Source organism: Rhopalosiphum maidis, chromosome 1 (genome assembly GCF_003676215.2).
Source record: "Rhopalosiphum maidis isolate BTI-1 chromosome 1, ASM367621v3, whole genome shotgun sequence".
Taxonomy (NCBI): Eukaryota; Metazoa; Arthropoda; class Insecta; order Hemiptera; family Aphididae; genus Rhopalosiphum; species Rhopalosiphum maidis.
The window spans coordinates 81845068-81865522 of NC_040877.1; the positions used below are offsets into that span (position 1 = coordinate 81845068).

The following is a 20455-nucleotide window of genomic DNA, read 5'->3' on the forward strand; positions in this document are numbered from 1 at the left end:
TTACTCAGTTTTGTGAGCAGCGTCAATTTGTTGTTGGTATTTTTTCAACAGACGAAACGGTATAACAGTGCACTTTATGGTTTATGACTTATAACCAATATAATCTATTCACATCGACCGGTCGTCCGTGAAAAATGTGAACGATAATATTGTTATAATAGTAATACGATAGTAGTTATGATGTTATATAGTTGTTTATTGTGATGGTTTTATCTCGAACAAAATAATAACAATAACGAGGAATAAAAATTGAAAGAGTCGAGAGACGGAAAAACGGCGGACTCTGGTCCGCGCGCAAAAGCGTAGGCGGTTTCCAGTCCGTCACCCTCCGCCGGCGTCGCCGTGTCGTCGGTGGCGGCGTCACGACATCGCGCGCGCTCAACCCCGCGCGATTTTAGCCAGTCGGCGTCCGGTGTGCACGCCACGCTGTCCGTCGTCCGACGCTGCCGCTCTACACACGAGTGTACCGACCGACACAGCGTATTATTTTTTTTTTTTACGAGTGTTATTGCCGTCGTCGGTGGCGAACAACGGCGGTTTTCGCGTCTTCGCGTACTCTCCAAATCAGTGTCGCGTAATAGCGTCCGGTCGTGTCCTCTGCACGCCGAACGACCAAACCGGACGTAAATCGACATCGTTGAGCCGCCCTACCCTCCCGAAAAAAAAAAAAAAAACGATCGTTTCAAAAATTATCGTTGTCGATCGATAGCCGTCGATCCGTCATCGTCGTGTCATCGTTATCGCTGCTGTTATTATTTTCGTTATTATCATCGTTACGCGTACATCTACCTACGACATACGTGTACGATTCCGTGTCGTGGCACAGCGTGTCGCCAACAGACGCACGGCCGGTGACGCCGATGCGGCCGTGCGTACGGACCTCGCGCGGTTCGTGACCGCGTCCCGGTGACGGCGATTACTGCGCGAACGCTACGAGATGTGGCCGCGTCCACTGTCGCGCCGGTGGTGTGGTCGTCGGTGGTGATGTCGGCCGTCGACACGATGTTGATGACGATGGGCGGTGGCGCCGGACCGTGTTGGCTACAACTGATTGCCGTCGTGTGGTCGGTGCACGTGTTGGACGACTCGTCGACGGCGGTCGCCGCGTTACCACCTGTTATACGAATCGGTGAGTTTTCGAACGATGACCGTTTTATTGTTATTATTTTTATTAATTTTATTGGAATCGCGGTTAGGTTAGGATCGTACTTAGGTCAGCCAGATTTTTGGCGTTGAATTATTTTCAAAATAAAACGCAATGGCTGACGTTAATTCGAATTTTCGTTTTAATTTAAAATATTATGTTACGGTTTGTTTTTAAAAAAAAAAGTTTTTTTTTGTTAATTTTAAAAATTGTTTCTTGGCTTATCAAATATACATTTCAAACTTGAGCTCAAACGAAAACAAAATACTTGTGCATTTTAATAAAATACCAATAGTGCGTAACTTTCAATCAAGGGCTTAGGAGCTTAACCGTAAAGAATTTTTTATGTATTTAAACGTATATGTTAAATTGACATTTAACATATGTATAATATGTATATGTTACGGTAAAAGTACGAATACCGGTTAAACCTAGAATTTACCGGTAAATCTTAGGTTTTGCCGACTACTGTTGGTAAAACCTAGGATACACAACATCGTTTGGTCAAACACCGAATGATTTTTGTAGTTCGGACTTTTACAAACGAGATTTGGTAAATCGTAGGATAAACAATCAGTGTAAGTAAAATCCCAAATATTTTTATCAAAGTTATTAATTATAATTATCATTTAAGTATATTAGGTAGGTACTACATCAATTACTAATATATTAGTTTATTATTACTTAATAATAAGTATTATACTTAGTATAGTATGCTGTATTATTATTACTTAATAATAATAATAATAAAATAATATACTAACTAATATATTAGTCGGACATTTACCAATAGTAGTCGGCGAAACCTAGGATTTACCGGTAAATTCTAGGTTTAACCGGTATTTGTACTTTTACCGTAACATATATAAGTATAAATCACAAGTAAATTATATCATAGCATAGTGGAACCCTTAGGTAGCCCTGTTTGTTATTTATAATTTAAACCGTTTTCAAAATGTTCATTGATTAAATTTTTTTCATTCATAAATTAATATTTATATTATTATTCTTATAATTATGGTCAATTATACAAATGTGCGCTTATATTTGAATGTTATGATTCAGTTTGATATTTTGACTGAAAATATTGTGTTTCCAGAAAGATTTTATGACTTTAATATTTTGAGATATACGCTGCCTGTGTTTGTTTCATATAATGTATTCAAAGAAATAGGATAAGAACCAATTTATTCATATTTAGTTTTAATAATTTTTGATCATAAAGTATTATAATATCTAAAATAAAATAGAATTGGCGTGAAAAAAAATAAACAGGATAATAATTTAAGAAGATAGCAATATAGCATGTATTCAAAAATTTTACAAAATTTCAATGAGACCGTTGTCTATAGTTTGCTTGAATTATATAACATGTAATATGTATGATTAGGATAAAATACGATTATGATTTTTGTTGAACAAATATAAATGTGTTGAATATATTTTATTTTACTGATTATTACAATGGATTTATAATCATTATAGATTATTGTTAGGTATTCCGTTATTGCATTGTTATACTAACTCTAATATTCTTAAGGTTTGAGACTTTATATATATATACGATATACCTACTATAAAATCATATTATTATAATATTCTAAATGACTTGCCGTTGAATATTTAATCAATATAAAACGAAAGTTTAAATACGTGTGGGATATATGTATTATAGTTATACAAAGAAAAAGCACGGAACAATGTTAATAATTTCAGACAGAAATATTTTAAGTTAAGTTGCAAGAAGATGTGTATTAAATAAATATATACACAAGACAGAAGACAGAATGTTTTGTGCTGCGATGTGGAATATAGATAGAGAAAATGAATAATATTAAATTAATTAATATACCAATGATAATTAGTTATATACTTACCTTAAGTATTTAAATTATTTTTGTATTTTCAATACTGCGTACTATAGACATGCTATATTACTAAGTATCATTCGTTGATGATTGCCGACTTACAAAAAAAGATTAGGGTATTTAGATTATTCTGTCATTAGTTTTAAAGTGCAATTATGCTTTGGTAGTTTCGTCGTTTGTATTTTTGCTCCGAAAACTGGAAACCATAAAAAACCATAATACTAAAACATAAAATAAAAAAGTATGATACCCATATTGATAAATATAATAATACTTTATTTTATAAATAAATGAAATGGGTGTACTTTCGTTTACATTTTTTACGTGATCTAACACGGTACCGACGAACAAATAAGCAAGGTCCACTTATTTTATAGTTACCTTATCGTGCGGCGTGCCATAGTTTCACTATGCATTGTATAAACTAGAAAACTAATAATAAATATTGTCTTAACTTTAACCAAGTCGTTATAGTAATGGATAAACATTTCAGAAGTTACCCCTTTTATTATCTACTTCTTATGTTACTGGATAAAAGTGATAGGTGGATACTTAATAATAATTATCTAGATTGTACTTATACGCGAGTATATAGGTATTTTAAAATCAAAACGTTAACATTGACAACGTTTATAAAATAACAAGTTTTTGAAAATCATTTGTATCCATTGTATTTATATTGATAACTTAGCATGGTTGTCATTATATAACAAATAATATAATTTACTCAAAATAATAAGTATCTATATATTTATATTTATGTACAATTTATAAATAAACATTTAATAAACTTGTTTAGTTATTTCGTTTTATAAAATTATATAATACCTATAAATTTTATTATTTTAATAGTTTTGATGTCATTTAAAAATGCTTTGGTAGTAAAAACTTTATTTATTTATTTATTTCTAAATAATAAGTGAAGATATAATCCGATTAGAAATTAGGAAAATTATAGTCTTTTCATCTGTATAGTCGGCAACCCGGATGTTTAGAGTGGAAGGTTGGTCAGTGGCATATATGTTATTAAGATCCGGGTAAACTTTAGTTAAGTCAGCGTTTCTCAAACTGTGGGTCGCAAGTCAATTTTTGGTGAGTCATGAAATTTTTTTTAATTATATAGTGTTGTATATATACTAATACATTTTAGAACTACTTATTGATTCTATAAAAGTGAAAAGATGTGAGTTGCGATGGATTTTCATGGGAAAATTTGGGTCGTGGTCCTAAAAATATTGGAACCACTGGAGTAGATTATTGTCTCTTGGGTAAAATATCATTAGCTATACTACAATTATTGTACATCGCCAAAACTAATTTTAAAATTACGAGTTATCACACAAAATTTAATGATTAAAAATATACAAGCTCCAAATTTGTTTTAAATTTCAAAAGTAAGCCATAATTCTTTACCATATCGAAATGCTTGTGAAACATCTAGAAAAGTGCATGTACTTTTTTCAATATAATTTATTTTACAAGTGAATAGAAAACGCGGGGCGTAGCGTATACAAAGTGCTTGTGTATAGGATAATGGCTATTGTAGAACTGTATCAAATAAATTATAATACAATTCTATAATATAGCATTTAAATACGTTTTTGAAAATCATTTTACTTCTTATGCATTTAAGATTTAACAATACTAATAGAGTAATTTTTGTTATATTCGCTGTGTACCTTGTAATTGTTATTCATACAAAATATATGTAATATACCTTGAAAGTAGTATTGTGAATGCATATCTGTTTATACCACATTGATACGTTTATTTTTCCATCATATACCACACTAAAGGAAGCGTTACGTATAGTTAACATACTAGGTTAGGTTATTTTATCGGTTATATAGCCATATTTCCAAAGTTTATTACCATAAATATTTGTAATTTAAATAGATATCAGTACGTAATACCTAAACCTCAATTTTCTTAGGATATTGCCTGCTATTTAACTTATCTCAATTAAATGTTAAATGCATCAACGTCAATAGAATGCAAATGAGAAATATTTGATATTTATTCATAAAAAATGTCCGAAAAATGTTATATATCAAAAATTAAATAGGAGTAGATACAAGTTTGCTTAAAAAAAAAATCTTTATGAAAAAACAGTAAAAAGTTTGATAATCGTTAAGAAAAAAGAAATATTATCTAAAGGCTGTTAAAACTGTATAAAACATTTTTGTTTTCGAATTTTGTGCGTTAAACGAATCATACATTATTTATACACATATAATATAATATGTTGGTATTGAAAATCACAGCAGCGTTCGATCATTAATAATATTAGAGTATGCGGTGTACCTACTACAATAATATATAGCTTTCGTCCGTCCGATTGAAACCCATACAAACGCGGTTGTGGGCAGTCGACCGTGCCGTCATAATATGCGCCGGCAGACGGGTGAATAGAAATATATCTTTGGACAGTTCGATTCCGGGTGATAAAACATCATATAGTCTCATCGGTGACCAAATCTACGCGAACACGTGCAATCGGCATTTTCACCCCATCCGGTTATCGTCTGAACTACCAAGACAGTTTCATATATAAAAAAAAAACATTTTGTATTTGCATAATATTTATTTAGGCGCACTTACGCTCAAAACGATGATAATTGTAGTAGAACGTGGTGGCGTAACGGGAAAATGCCGTGTGCAATAACAATAACGAATAACGGGATTATATGCATAATCTTACACTCGAGATGATACATCTAAATTCCAGGTTGACATTATGTGTGTGTGTGTGTGTGCGTGTCTGTGCGCGTGTGTACGTAATACCTACGTTTTGATCTTGTTGTATCCTTGTAAGAGCCGGACGATCAAAATTTATCCTTTGTTACGTATTTGTAAATTATTGTTATAATAATATATCGGTTTTAGTTGTCGCAGGTTTGATAAAATAATATTATACATAGTTTCCACTCGACGATCGGTAATATTAAACAGCTTACGGTCATGATGGTTCATCCTTGTGTTTAACTACGGTATTACATTCACATAACTGCGGTCCGTAAGCATCAATATTAAATATTAAAATTATTTGGATGCACACGTGTTATATGATATTAAGTATCACTTAACTTGACTATTTTATTGTACACGATATGTGTATAAAAAGCATGCATGGTGAACTCAAGCGGTAAAGATAATATATATACTAATATATATTTTTATTTATATCAGATTTAACTAAATGAAAAATTGCACGTTTCATCCACCTCTGGTGTCTAATAATTAGTGAATAACAGTAATTTGTGCAATTTTTAAATTGCTATATTTTTAAAGTCTCCTAGTGACAATGAGTTTATAATTTACTCATTAAGACCTTTTATTTCCTTATTTGAAAAAAAAATGTATTTTCGAATTTAATGTAAATTTAAAATAATTTTAATTTGTATACAAAATATAATTTTAATGCACATCAATGGTATTTTTTTTTTTTTTAATATATAACTATTTTTAAGTGTATTAAGTTCCAAGGTCTGGTTATATTTTTTTTGATTTACAACTAACTGAATACACGTGTAATGTTTATTGTATGTATTATAGATAAAAGAGTATAACCACGATTTTGATGGTTTATCTAAAAATAACATAAATAATATCATTAAGAGCCGTTTAATGTTTTTTTTTTTTACTTTATAATAATGTTTTTAATAATAATTAATAATATTAATCAATTAATTAATTTTATACATCATATTATTATTTTTTTTTTTGGTTTTTTAACATTATGTATAAATTGTATATTATATTCGCCCAAAATTCAAACATTAGACATTTTTATCTAAAATTTGTAAATTCTAGCAGCATATTGAAAGAACAATTAATAATATTATTCATACAAGATTGTTTTAATTTTTAATATTTTAAAGATTTTAAATGAAATAAATTGATTTGATTAAGAAAGTTTTTATGGAATATTCATGACACGATATTACTAATCTAAAAATATATTTATGCGTATAACAATATAGCTACATGTAATCATTAAATATATAACTTATAACTTTGTAAGACATTATTAAAAAAATAATATAGGTACTATATTAAGTTAATTATTTAAAAATAATGTGCAAAAATCATCCTAAAATTCAAAGAACGCAACATTTTGATTAGCCATTAAATTTCACTGTTGAAAAAAAAAATTACTTAAATGTTTTTAAAAATGTAGTATGTTTTCATATTTTCTTATTACGTATAGGATAAATCGAAAGTCACACTGTATCATGGTTAACGGGCAAATAATTATAACTTATTGTTATGTAACTCATAGCTTTTGACATTTTTAACATTGACAATTCCCTTTTAATATGATGCTTCATAGTATAAAAAAGTGTGGTACATGGTTTTAAGTTAGAATTTTGCACTTGACAAGTTATGACATTATTTTTTTTTTCTTTCAAAGTCTAAGGTTTAAAAATAAAATCTATTCTGACATATATGGTGTTCATAATTTCAATTTATTGCTAGTATTTTTAAAATAAACTTTATTTAAAACGCTGTTCTTCATTCTTTGGTTCAGACAATATTTGAAACACAACTAGGTTTCACTAATAAGCTACTTAATCTACTTAATAATTAATGCAATTTAATGCATTTCCTCGAAAAATATGAATAATTGCATGGGATACTAAAAATAAAATTACATTGATTTAAATTGATAACATGGTGACTAAAAATGTCAGTATATTTTAGCTCAATTTCCAGTCTTCGTAAATAAGCTTTCGAAAAATATAAAGTAAATATTGTCTTACTATATAATTATGGTTAAATATAGGGTTACCAGATTTTGAAATTCCCAGACCAAGACATGATTTTGGATGACCTTTATTTATTTATTTTTTTTGTGTAACGCTTGTATACACTTTTATTGATTAGTAATACTTTAGTACTATTTTTAAACTAATAATTTATATTTATCATTAAAAGTACATGATTTTTTAAGCATTTTCGTTTAAAAATTTCAACGGAAATAATATAACAGCAAAAACACGTATGTATATTTGCAACAACAAACTGACTATAATTTTATTTATATTTTATATACAAAATCTTATGACGACACACAAACCTAAAACTATGCCGATTAGATTTAGTGATTTAGATAACATAATATAATGATGGTGACTCATTAAAATTTCATTAATTTTGATTCATGGATTTTTATTGAATCATTTCGTAAGAGGTTTAAAAAATCCCATCTTTGCTTAGAATCAAAAATAGTTTTTTTTTAAATAACGTTTATTGAAGTATTTACAATCTATACTATATATATATATATATATATATACAATGAGTAAATTGGAGGGAGGATTGACAGTGATGGAGTAGTAAAGAGGAAACAGCTACACACACAGGTGATTTTAAATTCAAATATATTTAGAATATTTCTTGACCAGTTTTGGTTAAGATTGGGTTACTTGGAAGTGATTTTGAGTGCAGTTGAGATATGAATTGGTTTGAATAACCTTGCATTTTGGAGTGAAATTTTAGATAAAAAGTGTAGAGTGACATTTGTAACGTACCCTGGCGCTTTGTTCACCAAGCCGAGGCAATTGGACCGGAACACTGATATTGTCCTGAGATTTGAGGGTTTAGCAATCTAACATGGTTATAGCTTTTTAAATTTTTTTTTTTTAAATATTTACAATATGTATTCTAGTACAATAATCAAGTTCGGTAACATGAATTTAAAAATAAATAATTAGTAGGTATCAACATATATTTAGTAGAAAGGAAAGTAAACACTACATATTAGTCATGACCAGCATCTCTGAGAGTAATGTTGTATTCTGGTAATTTTTTCAATTTAATTGATTTTCCTTCAAAAGTTGTGGAAGAAAATTTTATGATAAAAAGATTTTTATAATTTGAATGTTTGTTGTGAAATCGATTAAATTTGTGATGAGATTTTTGAATAGATCACATGCAGATTGTTGTATAGATAATTTATAGGTTAAAAGCATAATTCAGTAATTAGTCACCAACTTAATGACTTAGATGTTTTTAATAGACAAATGTTGAATATTCTAACTTTTCCCTAAATTTGGATTCTATATAACTAAATGAGAGCTATAGTAGCTTCATAAGAAGCGTTTTATTTTTAGAACAAATTTTGAGTTTTAAAATTGAGTGTAGAAGGTAAAGGGCGTGTATTACATTGTTTATTTTTATTGTAATTGTAGCATTTCAATATGGCTGTAATTAATTTTTGATTGGTAGATATGTCAATTAAAGTTGCCACTTAAAAATAATTATTTTTTATTTTTGTTTAGAAACAATATTAACAAATGTTGATCATGCAAATTAAAAAAATAACTTAGGATTTTATAAAACTGTAGCAATAGTAATCTTCATTATTGAACCTAATCGTTATAGGTTATCGTTGAACGACATACAGTCAATAAATACTACATTTATTAGATACTCTACGATTTATTTGTGGTAGTACTCTTGGATTCTATTTCTGTTATTTTTTTTATATTAATTATTCTAATAAATATTATTTTTACTATATATTTTTGTTTTTTGTGAATATATTTTTATCAAACTTACTTTCATTAACTATTGTGCTTTGAATTAATTGTAAATATTTGGTTTTAAAAAAATGCAATTTAATTTTAACTTCAGTTAAGGCACTTTTTTTCTATTTGACTTGTTGCTTTAATAATCTATTCCAGCAATTTTAATCCAAATCAATTAAATCCTAATAAAATAACCAATTTGGATTCTTATATACTATATAATAACTACTTTACTGAGATTATACTGATTTAAGTAGTTTTATTAATACAAAAAAACGAGGTAATCAAATTTTACGACGTAACATTAAACAAAGATTAAATCCTCATAAATACTTAAAGCAATAATAATAAGTAACACACGTTTTTACCTTATCTCCTATTATGAGATTGATTATATTAGGTATAAACATTAAATATATTTAACTTGACTTTTCAATAACCACATATCAATTCTACTAAATAAATATTTTGTGTTTAGATTTATTTTAAGTTTTTTCAAATTTAGTCTATCTACATTTTCAGAAGTAGTTAGCTTATATTATAACTTTTTCGCAAATATTAATTATTATCACGTTAGTTAAAATAAATACCATTATTTTAGTTCATTGTTAATTTTATATACATTATTTTAGAATTTTAACAAGGGTCATTTGTTTCACGAACATGTAAATAATAACTGGGAACTGTTAGGCACTATTGTTCAAGAAAGTTCTACATTTGATTAATTTAATGGAAACATACTGAATTTAGCACTCCCCTGGGGCTATGTTAAGTACTAAAGGCCCATATTGACAACTCTTTATAGCAATCTTACTCTTTAAATTGCAGTAACATTAAGTAATTAAATATTTTTATAATTATTTACAAACAATTAATTAAGAATAAATCAGTAATTTTAGAACTCATAATCGTGTGTTTTTTCGTGCATCATTAAAATTGTTTGAATATAAAATTAAAGCGACTATAATGGTATCCGAAATGCAGAAAACAACGTTTAAATTAAATTCTTGAGAAATATGATGTTTATGAGTATTTAATTTAAATAAAACAATGAACAATGGCTATAAATCATAATAATTTAAAGCTTAGACATATGAGTACCTATTATAGACTAGTAAAAGTAAGGTAATTTATTACAATAGTATAACTATTTGATATAATACACTTATATTTAAATATTGTATACACAAATGTATAGTATAATACAATTTATTTACAGATGCCTAACGATAATGATCCCATAAAATGACGAGTTATCATAGAAAAAAATAATAACAGTTTTAAGCTGGATAAAAGTTTTATGTAAAAACAAATATTAATAATACAACTTATTACAGTAATACATATTTTTTTCTTAGCATAAATACACTTTGTTGAAGCTAGTTTTTGTTATAAGTACCTATCTACCAAAGTAATTTAAGATATCAAATATATTTATTACAAGTAGATATCGTTTATGCTCGTTTCTTGCATAGAATATTTAGGTATTAATGTATTGTTAAGTTTTAAGTACATGCATTAAGGGAAAGGATGATAATGGTTATCATATATTGAATACTATGAAAACTATTTGTTAGTTGAATTAAAGATGTTTGATTATTTGGACCAATCAAGAAGTTGAATAAGTAAATGAGGAAGTTAAGTAGACACTTGACTTCTTATAATTTTTTAGTTTCAGGTATAGTTACATGTAAATGTATTTTAATTCATGCCGGTTTTGGTTTTGTGTTATCTTGTTTTACATTTTTATTACTAATATATGTTAGTGTTATTAGAACCATTGCATTTCATGATATTTAGCATTGGTTAATACAACTATGGATAATATTAGTGATTTTTAGTCTTAATTAATTAGGCATTTTGACTAAAAAAACAGCTTAATTTTCTGTCTCTTCGAGGAATACTTCAATATATTTTACTACTATATATATATTTATATACGTATCACTGTACTTATTAGAGCAAAATTGTATGACTATAAATTTGTTTTTAATACAGACAGTCGTGGTTCTAGCCTTCAAATAAGAAATATTAATACAAAAAGTACAAACCTGTTATCATTTTTTTCTCCAGTTAAATAGATTCATTATTTACTAGTCGAAAAGTATGAAATATATTGTTATTAAATATTCTTGTTTAAAATTAACTTAAAACATGCACATTTTTCATAATTACATTAAAGTTATCAATGACTTAAAATGTTTTGTCCTGTATTAAGTCAGCAAACTTCTATAAACTGGGAATGCTGTCTATTCTAGTACAAACAATTTTTCCATCCTTTATAAATCTACGTGGCACTAAGTTTTTTTTGTCGGTAACTGTGCAACGATAAAATCCAAGTGTTCCATCAAAAATATTAAAAATAGTTAAAAATGATTTTTTTATAACTCATACGGAACGAAGTACTTCACACTTACTTCAAGCTACATCCAATTAAACTTTACATTAATAACTTTCAATCAACTTCTTTGACCAAATAAAACATGCCAGTAGTGCAGTATAATATCATCTAAATAACAAACTTACTATTCGTTAGTTTAGATTTAAACGTGAACGAGGTTCATGTTATTATGTACTCATAAAAAAAAATAAAAATATCTTTATACATATTACTTTTCTATAACATAAAAAAAATTGTATTTTATTATCTTTCCCATAACATTATAATGAGTACGGAGAAAAAATAATAGCAATAATTATTATTGATTAAATACTTAAAACTCTTTATTATTATTAAAAAAAAAAATTGATTTTGTTTTTATACATTTTAAATTACAGATATTAAATTTCAAGGTGCAAATGACCTTTAGATTGTGAGGCGAAGTCCCTAGGAGGGTTAATGAAGTGGTCAAGGGTAAAGCCACCCTAGTATAAAAACAAATAAGTAAAAAAAGTTAAATAAACAATAAAATAAAAAAATTAAATAAATGTTAATCATTATTTTTATTATATACATTTGTAACTGTTATTTTTTAATTATTGTCATTATAATGCTTCCAAAAAATTACACCACAAATAATATAATTATTTATTATAACATAATATAATATTATATATTAACTGATATACCTATAATTTTAGTTAATATATAAAATATGAACTGAGAATAAACTAAAATATCATTATTTTATCACAGAACCACACCATAAAAAAAGCTTACATCTAAAATAATGAATACACTGTTTGTAATAGGGTTTTTTTTTTACTATGGTATAAAAAAAAATACTTCACTTTCATAATTAATTATTTAAACGGATTGCTAATATTGTTGTTTTATTATTTTATGAATTATAAATAAAAAGTTTTTGTCCATCAACTCATAGTATTTAAAAGTTACTGTATTCTTAAGTCCAAACTGTTACTTTTTAGTAGGTAAGTACAAAGTTTTCATTAACTTATTATGAAACTTAAAGCAGAACATCTTCAAAGTTTAACATTATTTTGTCAAATTATATTTATAAAAAAAAACTATAATATTGTTCCTGATGTTCTTATATGGAAGACATTATAGTTTTTAAATGTTTAAATTATTATTAATTTATGAGATTAAGTAATTACGTGTATTTTATAGAGTATTAGGTATTTTGATTTTTTTTTTACATATTTTTAAGATTTAACGTATAGTTGAATTATAGTATTGATAATATTTTTATAGCAAATTTCTATGGCGATCGTTTGAATACGTTTTAATTAAAATTGCTATGAATAATTGTGACGTCTTGTAATTATCACTTAAGTATACAAATAAATAAATAATACATTAAATAAAAATGATTAGTTAATTTAAATATTAAATATAAATAATTCAGAAGTTATTGACTTAAGTATGCTATCTAATAATGTGTTTTAATTATGTTTGATAATCAAATTATTTTTCGTGAACATTTTACGTTAGTAATGAGTACGTTCATTTTAGTGATAATTAAATAATCATTATTATTTCATTAAGTCAATAATTTAATCTATTAATCAATTACTTATAAGTGTATAACCATATATAATCGTACGGATACGGCTAGTTGTACCTGTTTAATCAAATTATATTGAATTATAGGATAATTTATTTGTATATATATTTACTTTGTATAAATCAAATATATATTTGATATTTAACCAAAGATTAAAGACATATATTTTAAAATAACATTGAACAATACAATTTTCACATTAAATTGTTGAAGATTAATAATGTGCATTATAATTAATTTTAGACAGTTGGTAGTAATATGTTTATATAACTATTCTAGACATATATTAATATTATCAATAACTACAAATAAAGTTATAGTTAAAAATTATACTTAGAAGTTTGATGAAATATAAGCATAGAATATATTATAAATACATGTATATAAAATATATTACATTTAATTACGTTATTTACTCGTATATAAATATAATTATATAAATAACATTTTTATTTTCACAAAATGTATTCAACAGTACACTTTACCCATTTTATTGTAAATAAGTAAATATTTATGTTTGTATTTAATATACTTATCTAAATTTTATTTTTGTTAATTATTTTTATAACCTTATTGCCTTAGTACCTTCAGTATTCATTTAACTTTTTTGATTGTTTGTTAAACAGGTATATAAAAATATAATATTTTGATAAAATCAAAAATACATAGTAATATTTTATAGTTAATTTATTTTTATTACAATCAGTTCAACCAATTTATACGAATTTTTCAAAAAAACTTAAAATTAGAATATACTTTTAATAAATATAAATTTTTCTATTCATTTACGAAGTATTAAAATATTTATGTTCAATGTATTGATAAATAATTATAAATTAACTAAATCAAATTTCAACTTCAAGTCAGCACTTCATTTTTTCTTAAATTTGTGTAACTACACACATTTAAGGAAGGAGACTGAAGAAATATAAAATCGTTAAGTCAGGGACAACTTATTATTGTATATGTGTTCAAATAATTTTACTTAATAAATGTATTATATTCGTGATAGTTCATGAAATTCAATTTATAATAGAATGTATAACAAAGGGAATGTTAGTTAAATCTAATATGAAACATAGATAATAATAATAATACGTAATAAACGTTCCTGTGTAACTTATTTTAATGACCATGATTTTTCTTAGAAAATGTTATACTATTGACCATTGTATTTTTCGATTTACAATCAATATATTTTTGACTCCTTTTTGACAATAAGTAATTAATCAATCTTCCAATCACTTAATATTTATGCACCTAAAGTGAAGTTCTTGATCTTAAATTAAATTGTATAGTCAGCCATTACCATATAATGTCGTTTAAATTCTTTACAAACGAACGAACGACCTTTCAGGAATTCGTTTTGGGTTCAGATATCGACATGAATTCCATTATTCTTTTCAATTTCTGCATTTTCATGAATGAGGTAGGAAAACTATTTTTCACAGTTCTTCTGTTAGCTCATCTGGTACTACATTTTATTACTACCGTTCCTTCCATCAAAGTTATCGTCCTTTACTAGAGATTACGACTTTTCATTATCTTATTTCACTTTAAACTGTGAAATGCATCCATATTATGCGAACTATTTCTCACCAGTTATCAAAAATGCTAATGGACTTCAACACGTGATAGGTATACCTTTAAAAATAGAAGAAAGTTTACTATTAATGTTTTATTCTATACATCATCACAAATACTTTTAAACAAAAATTTAACTTTTTAACTGTTCAGCTATTTTATTAAACAAGGTAGGTATGGTTCTTTACTAACTATAATACTAAGATGATCAAAGGGTTTAAGAAACGAAAAATCATTTAAATATCCATTCAAATTTAAAAATTACCTATTCGTAATAGGTACTATATACATTTTTGTTACAATAAAATCAATTTGAAAATTAACAAATAAGTACACTCCTACACTTATATAAACAGTATAAAATGAGATAAATAATAATGCATCTTTAATATGTGTTAACAAATAGTGACCAGTACACTCTGTAATTCATTAGTTTTAAATTAGTAAGCTATTTTTTTTTTTTTTTTTTTTTTATATTTATTATTCAGTTTAATTAACTAATTAATTATTTAGTGATATAGTTGGACTGTAAACATATTATTCTCTTTATACATATTTATATATAATATGTTTCCTTGTAAATGTAATATGAATATATTGAATATATTGTATAATAATAATTAATCACAGCAAATTTTCAAAATTAAACCTGAAATTATTACTGACTATTAAATTATAATTTATAATTTTAATTTTAAATAAACGCTTAAAATGTGTACGAAATATAAATAAAATAAAATTTTTTTTATTATTTAATAATGAATAAGAAACTATCATCGAAGATTAATTTCGATAATACAAATCATTGTAGCTATTTACTTGCTTTAAAATCCAAGCAAATAATTAGGTAAAATATTGCAAAATATAGTTGAATAGAAAACTATTTAATTTTTATCTGGATGAGCCAAATGTATGCTTAATATAACTCTGTTAAAAAAAAAACAAAGCTGAACATATTGAAATAGTATAAAACTATAAAATATAGATTCCCAAAGTATGAATTGTATAAATTTCTTATAGAGTTATAGCTATATCATTAAGTGAATAGTTATTTTCAATCATAGTCTTAAACATTTTTAAAGTGGATAAACATGGATTTGTGTATCTTAATATGTTGTCTATTAATAAGAAAAAATATAATATAGTAAACTTAAAAAAAATAATAATAATGAATAATTAAGTGAATTAAGAAATCTTGAGTAGGCTTAGCATTTCACTAAACACTCAACAGGTTAATAAAGATAGAGAAAATATATTAAGTAATGTAATAAAGATCATTTAGAACACGAAACAAGTGGTTGTGTGTGCATAATAACAATCACAATAGTGTAATTAATAATCATAACATTCATAACCTCTACAAATACGTTTGGTTCAGGTCAACATGAAATTACAAAATAACAACAATTGCCTATGATATACATTGTTCTAAATTTTAGTTGGTGGAACATAATGATTAATGAAATTAGTACGATTGACGAGACGATTGCTATGGCTAAGTATCTGCATAAGAATAAAGTTGTTGGATGTAAATTATTGATTCATAATTTCATTAAATATTAATACAATTCCAAATTATTGTATGAAAACAATATTTCTAATGTAGCTAAATACTTCAAAAAATAACGAAGATAATTGTTAAAAATTAAAGCTCGTTGTTTACATTATCTTATCGTTATATTGATGGTTCTTAAACTTACTTGAAAGTTAATTAAAAATTTAAAAACCACCTGTGTAAAATAAAATGTGTATCTGGCTAATAGAAAGTTTAATGTAGTTTTGGTACTTTTTCTTATTTCCCAAAAAATTGTTCAAATAAAAAAAAAATAAATAAATAAATCTAAAATTTAATAATAGTAATAAGTAACAATAATTTATACCATTCTTGAATATGAAAGAATCATAGTGACAAGCAAGAAAAAGTTATAAATACAACTTGTAATTTAATTATAAATATGAAAAATGTTTCATAACTTCATAAGAGGGAGTAACCAAATTCCACTTAAATATGTACATGCAAATTAAATAGAATATTGCCCTCAAATGTTATAGAAAAATATTTCTTACAAACATGAGTGAGAAAAACTTGTATTTAATGTTTATTTTAGGTTTTTAATAATTATATTTAAACAATTCAATATTTACATTTTGAATTTCAAAATTGAAAACTTTTTATAATACTGTATTTAAATTAAAATATTTAAAAAAAATACATTACTTAGAAAAAATGTTTTTATTTGTTTTACTATTATGTCGATTCCTGACAATTATGTTGTATTTCGTGTTTGAATAATTATTTCTTTTTTAAAACAATCGACAATGATATTCAAATCAAAACATGAATGTTTATTTAAATAAAAATGACGTAAAGCATCATTTATTAATTACTACGTTCTACGAGTAGATTTGTATTTATTTTACTATAAATATTTGCAAAGTTAAAAATGTACGTTGTCAATAATTAATTGTTACTACTATGTTCATTAAAATTTTAAAATAACAAATCTTAAATAATAGTAATAAATAATAATACATATAAATAAATATGATATAATAATATATTGTTATGAGTTACCTATAACATATCAAATATCAATACTTAAATCGTGGTTATTCTATATAGTTATTTAATTAATATAGTGTATGGCAGGGGTCACCAACTAATTTCTATGGAGGTCCGTTTTGAAACTTACCATACTGACCGCGGTCCCTAACGGTTTTAATAATTCACACACATTAATAAATACATTTTTTTTTTTTAGTTAGTATTTATACTGATTTATTTATGCATTTGTTAAATACAGATTAATTTAATTTTTTTGTCGTAATATACATTTTTTATGATACACTTATAGTTTTTATTTATTTATAATATAAAAATTTTAAAATCTACTCCACGGATAAGGTTCCGTAAAAAAATGTTCAAGGCCCGCTAGTTGGTGACCCCTGGTATATGGGCTAAACTCTTTATACACGAGTGTGATGTTCAATTAATATTCACAATATAAATATTACATTACTTAAGCACTTGAATTCATTAAAATACATACTAAATTAAAAATAAGTTCAACATTGGCATTTGAAATAGTTGGTATATCTGAATTGCATGCCATCTTTTACTGCGGTTTTTACAAAATACATAATGCCTTGTACAATTTTACAATTTTTGGTGTACCTATGGGTATAGTTAAAAATGTTTTTTAAATTTCCTATTCAATCTATTAATGTTTTCAATTTTAAAATAATAAAATAATATTAGAATAAAATGTTTTAAAGACAGTAATGACGTAATTCAAAAATACTGAAATTTTTAGAATAAAATAAACATATATGGTGTTTTCAATATTATAAAAAATATAACAATATATTGACAATGTCAATAATCACATAATTAATATAGCGTTGGATATTTAGACTATATAGACGATATACCTATAGCCAAAAAAGTAAAATATTATAATTAATATAGTTTTAAAAATTAAAATATTCATAAATCAAACAAGAAGTTTAAAAATATAGTATGTTTAACCACACTAGTACGACGATAAAGTTGTTACTGTCAGTCCTAAATTTGCGTAAAAGAAATAGAAGATATTATTCTAAATCTTGATTTTAATATTCTTTATATTCTAAATTTTTTTTAAAACAAAAATTTATACCGTTCATATGATATATATATGTACAGTTACTTACGTCATGCAATTTTGACAGACGCGACTGATGACTTTAATGTCGGACAGACCAATGTAAAAAGTGTCATGCATTCGTATGCAGCCATTAAGCGGCCAGCAAACTAAATGTGTGATATTGCCTACACCCGAAATAAATTATATTTCTTACAGACTAGTGTCCGAATTGGATGTCGTGTAAAATTTTACTTGTATACAACCAATTTTATGTTTTTTAATCAAGGAAAATTATATAAATTAAAATTAAATTAAAGTCAAACATTGAGCTATTTAACTAGTAGTGGAATGTGGAACATAAAGTTATAGGTTAATACATAAAAATTAAAAACGAACAGTGAACCGTAATGGACGCAGAGATACCTTAAAACAAATTAGTGATACAAGGGGAGATTACTCAGTTTTATTACTTAAAAATTCGCCAAGGAACCTAATACTCGTCTACACTCAGCCAAAGAAGGTAGGCTAAGAATATTAGCAACTGGGGTATAATCACGCAACACGCAGGGAATTTTAAGTACATAACTGGTAAAACACAAAAACTTTCGCTGATCTCTTTCAAGCTGCTCCGAATCACCGGTAATATGAGAATTTCAGGCAATAATAATAATATATTTGTTGTATTTATTCAAGAATCAAGAAATGTATGATAAGACTATTTAAATATAATATATTATATTGACAAAATACATACATGCATACATACATACATATAAATAGTGAGAAATCGTGTATATATTAAGTCTGTTGTAACCTGATATTATAATAAACATGATGATTTGATAAGTATGGAGTCACCTCCATTTTTTTTTTAGATATAATGAATTTTTTCAAATTCTGATTGGTTATATGTACTTTAGGATATTATTTTAAAATGTTTAGATTTGTTATACCACTTGAATAATGTATTATTTTAGCGATATCAATATATTTAAATATGTATAATATATATAATATACTATATTATATTATAAGTATATTATTTACTATATTTTTAATATACTTATATTAAAAAGATAACTCCCCTTTTTTTCTTGTAAATTACTGAGTAAGTAACTTTTTTGAAAATATTAATGTATTTAAATCAAAATTAATATTAAAGAAATACCAGGTCCATTATCACATCTATATTATTTTTTTATAAGACCATTTTTAAGGACTTATTATATCCTTAGTGTATATATTTTAATATGGATATATTAATATGCCCTAAACAATTTTCTGCTTAACAATGTATTGACATTAAAAAGGTTGGTTCTCATTTGAAAATATGAAGCTTATATCACCTCAAGATGCTTCTTAAATGATAAAAAAAAATATATTTGTTACAAAATATTATGTTTCTTAAGCGCACTTAAATTTTTAAATATGATGATTAATATGTAAGGTTTTTGTTGGTTTAAAAATGTATAAATTATTAATTTAGTAAATAATTTTAATTATGCTACTTGTAAATTATTTGACCATAGATTTGTTAAAATTCCAAACAACATACTTTATAAAAATTTCAATTTTGAAGCATAAAAATATTTTTTGTCATACATCTTAAGCATCTAATAATTATGAATAAATAGTAATAATTTATTATATTATGTAATTATTTTTAATTTCTAATTGTATGTTTTGACAACCGTTAACAGCTTACTGCCGGTAAGTTACCGGTATCTGTAAA

General features: G+C 25.4%; 1 protein-coding gene across 1 annotated transcript in view; it reads left to right on the forward strand.

The window, feature by feature from the left end:
* The first annotated feature begins 419 nt into the window (after window positions 1–419).
* The window catches only part of LOC113555691 (glutamate receptor ionotropic, kainate 2-like), a 154523-nt gene continuing 134487 nt past the window's right edge, over window positions 420–20455 (forward strand). The window contains exon 1 of the mRNA XM_026960202.1: window positions 420–1129. Within this exon, the coding sequence (XP_026816003.1) occupies window positions 985–1129 (145 nt within the window). The 5' untranslated portion in view covers window positions 420–984. The remainder of the gene's footprint in view (window positions 1130–20455) is intronic.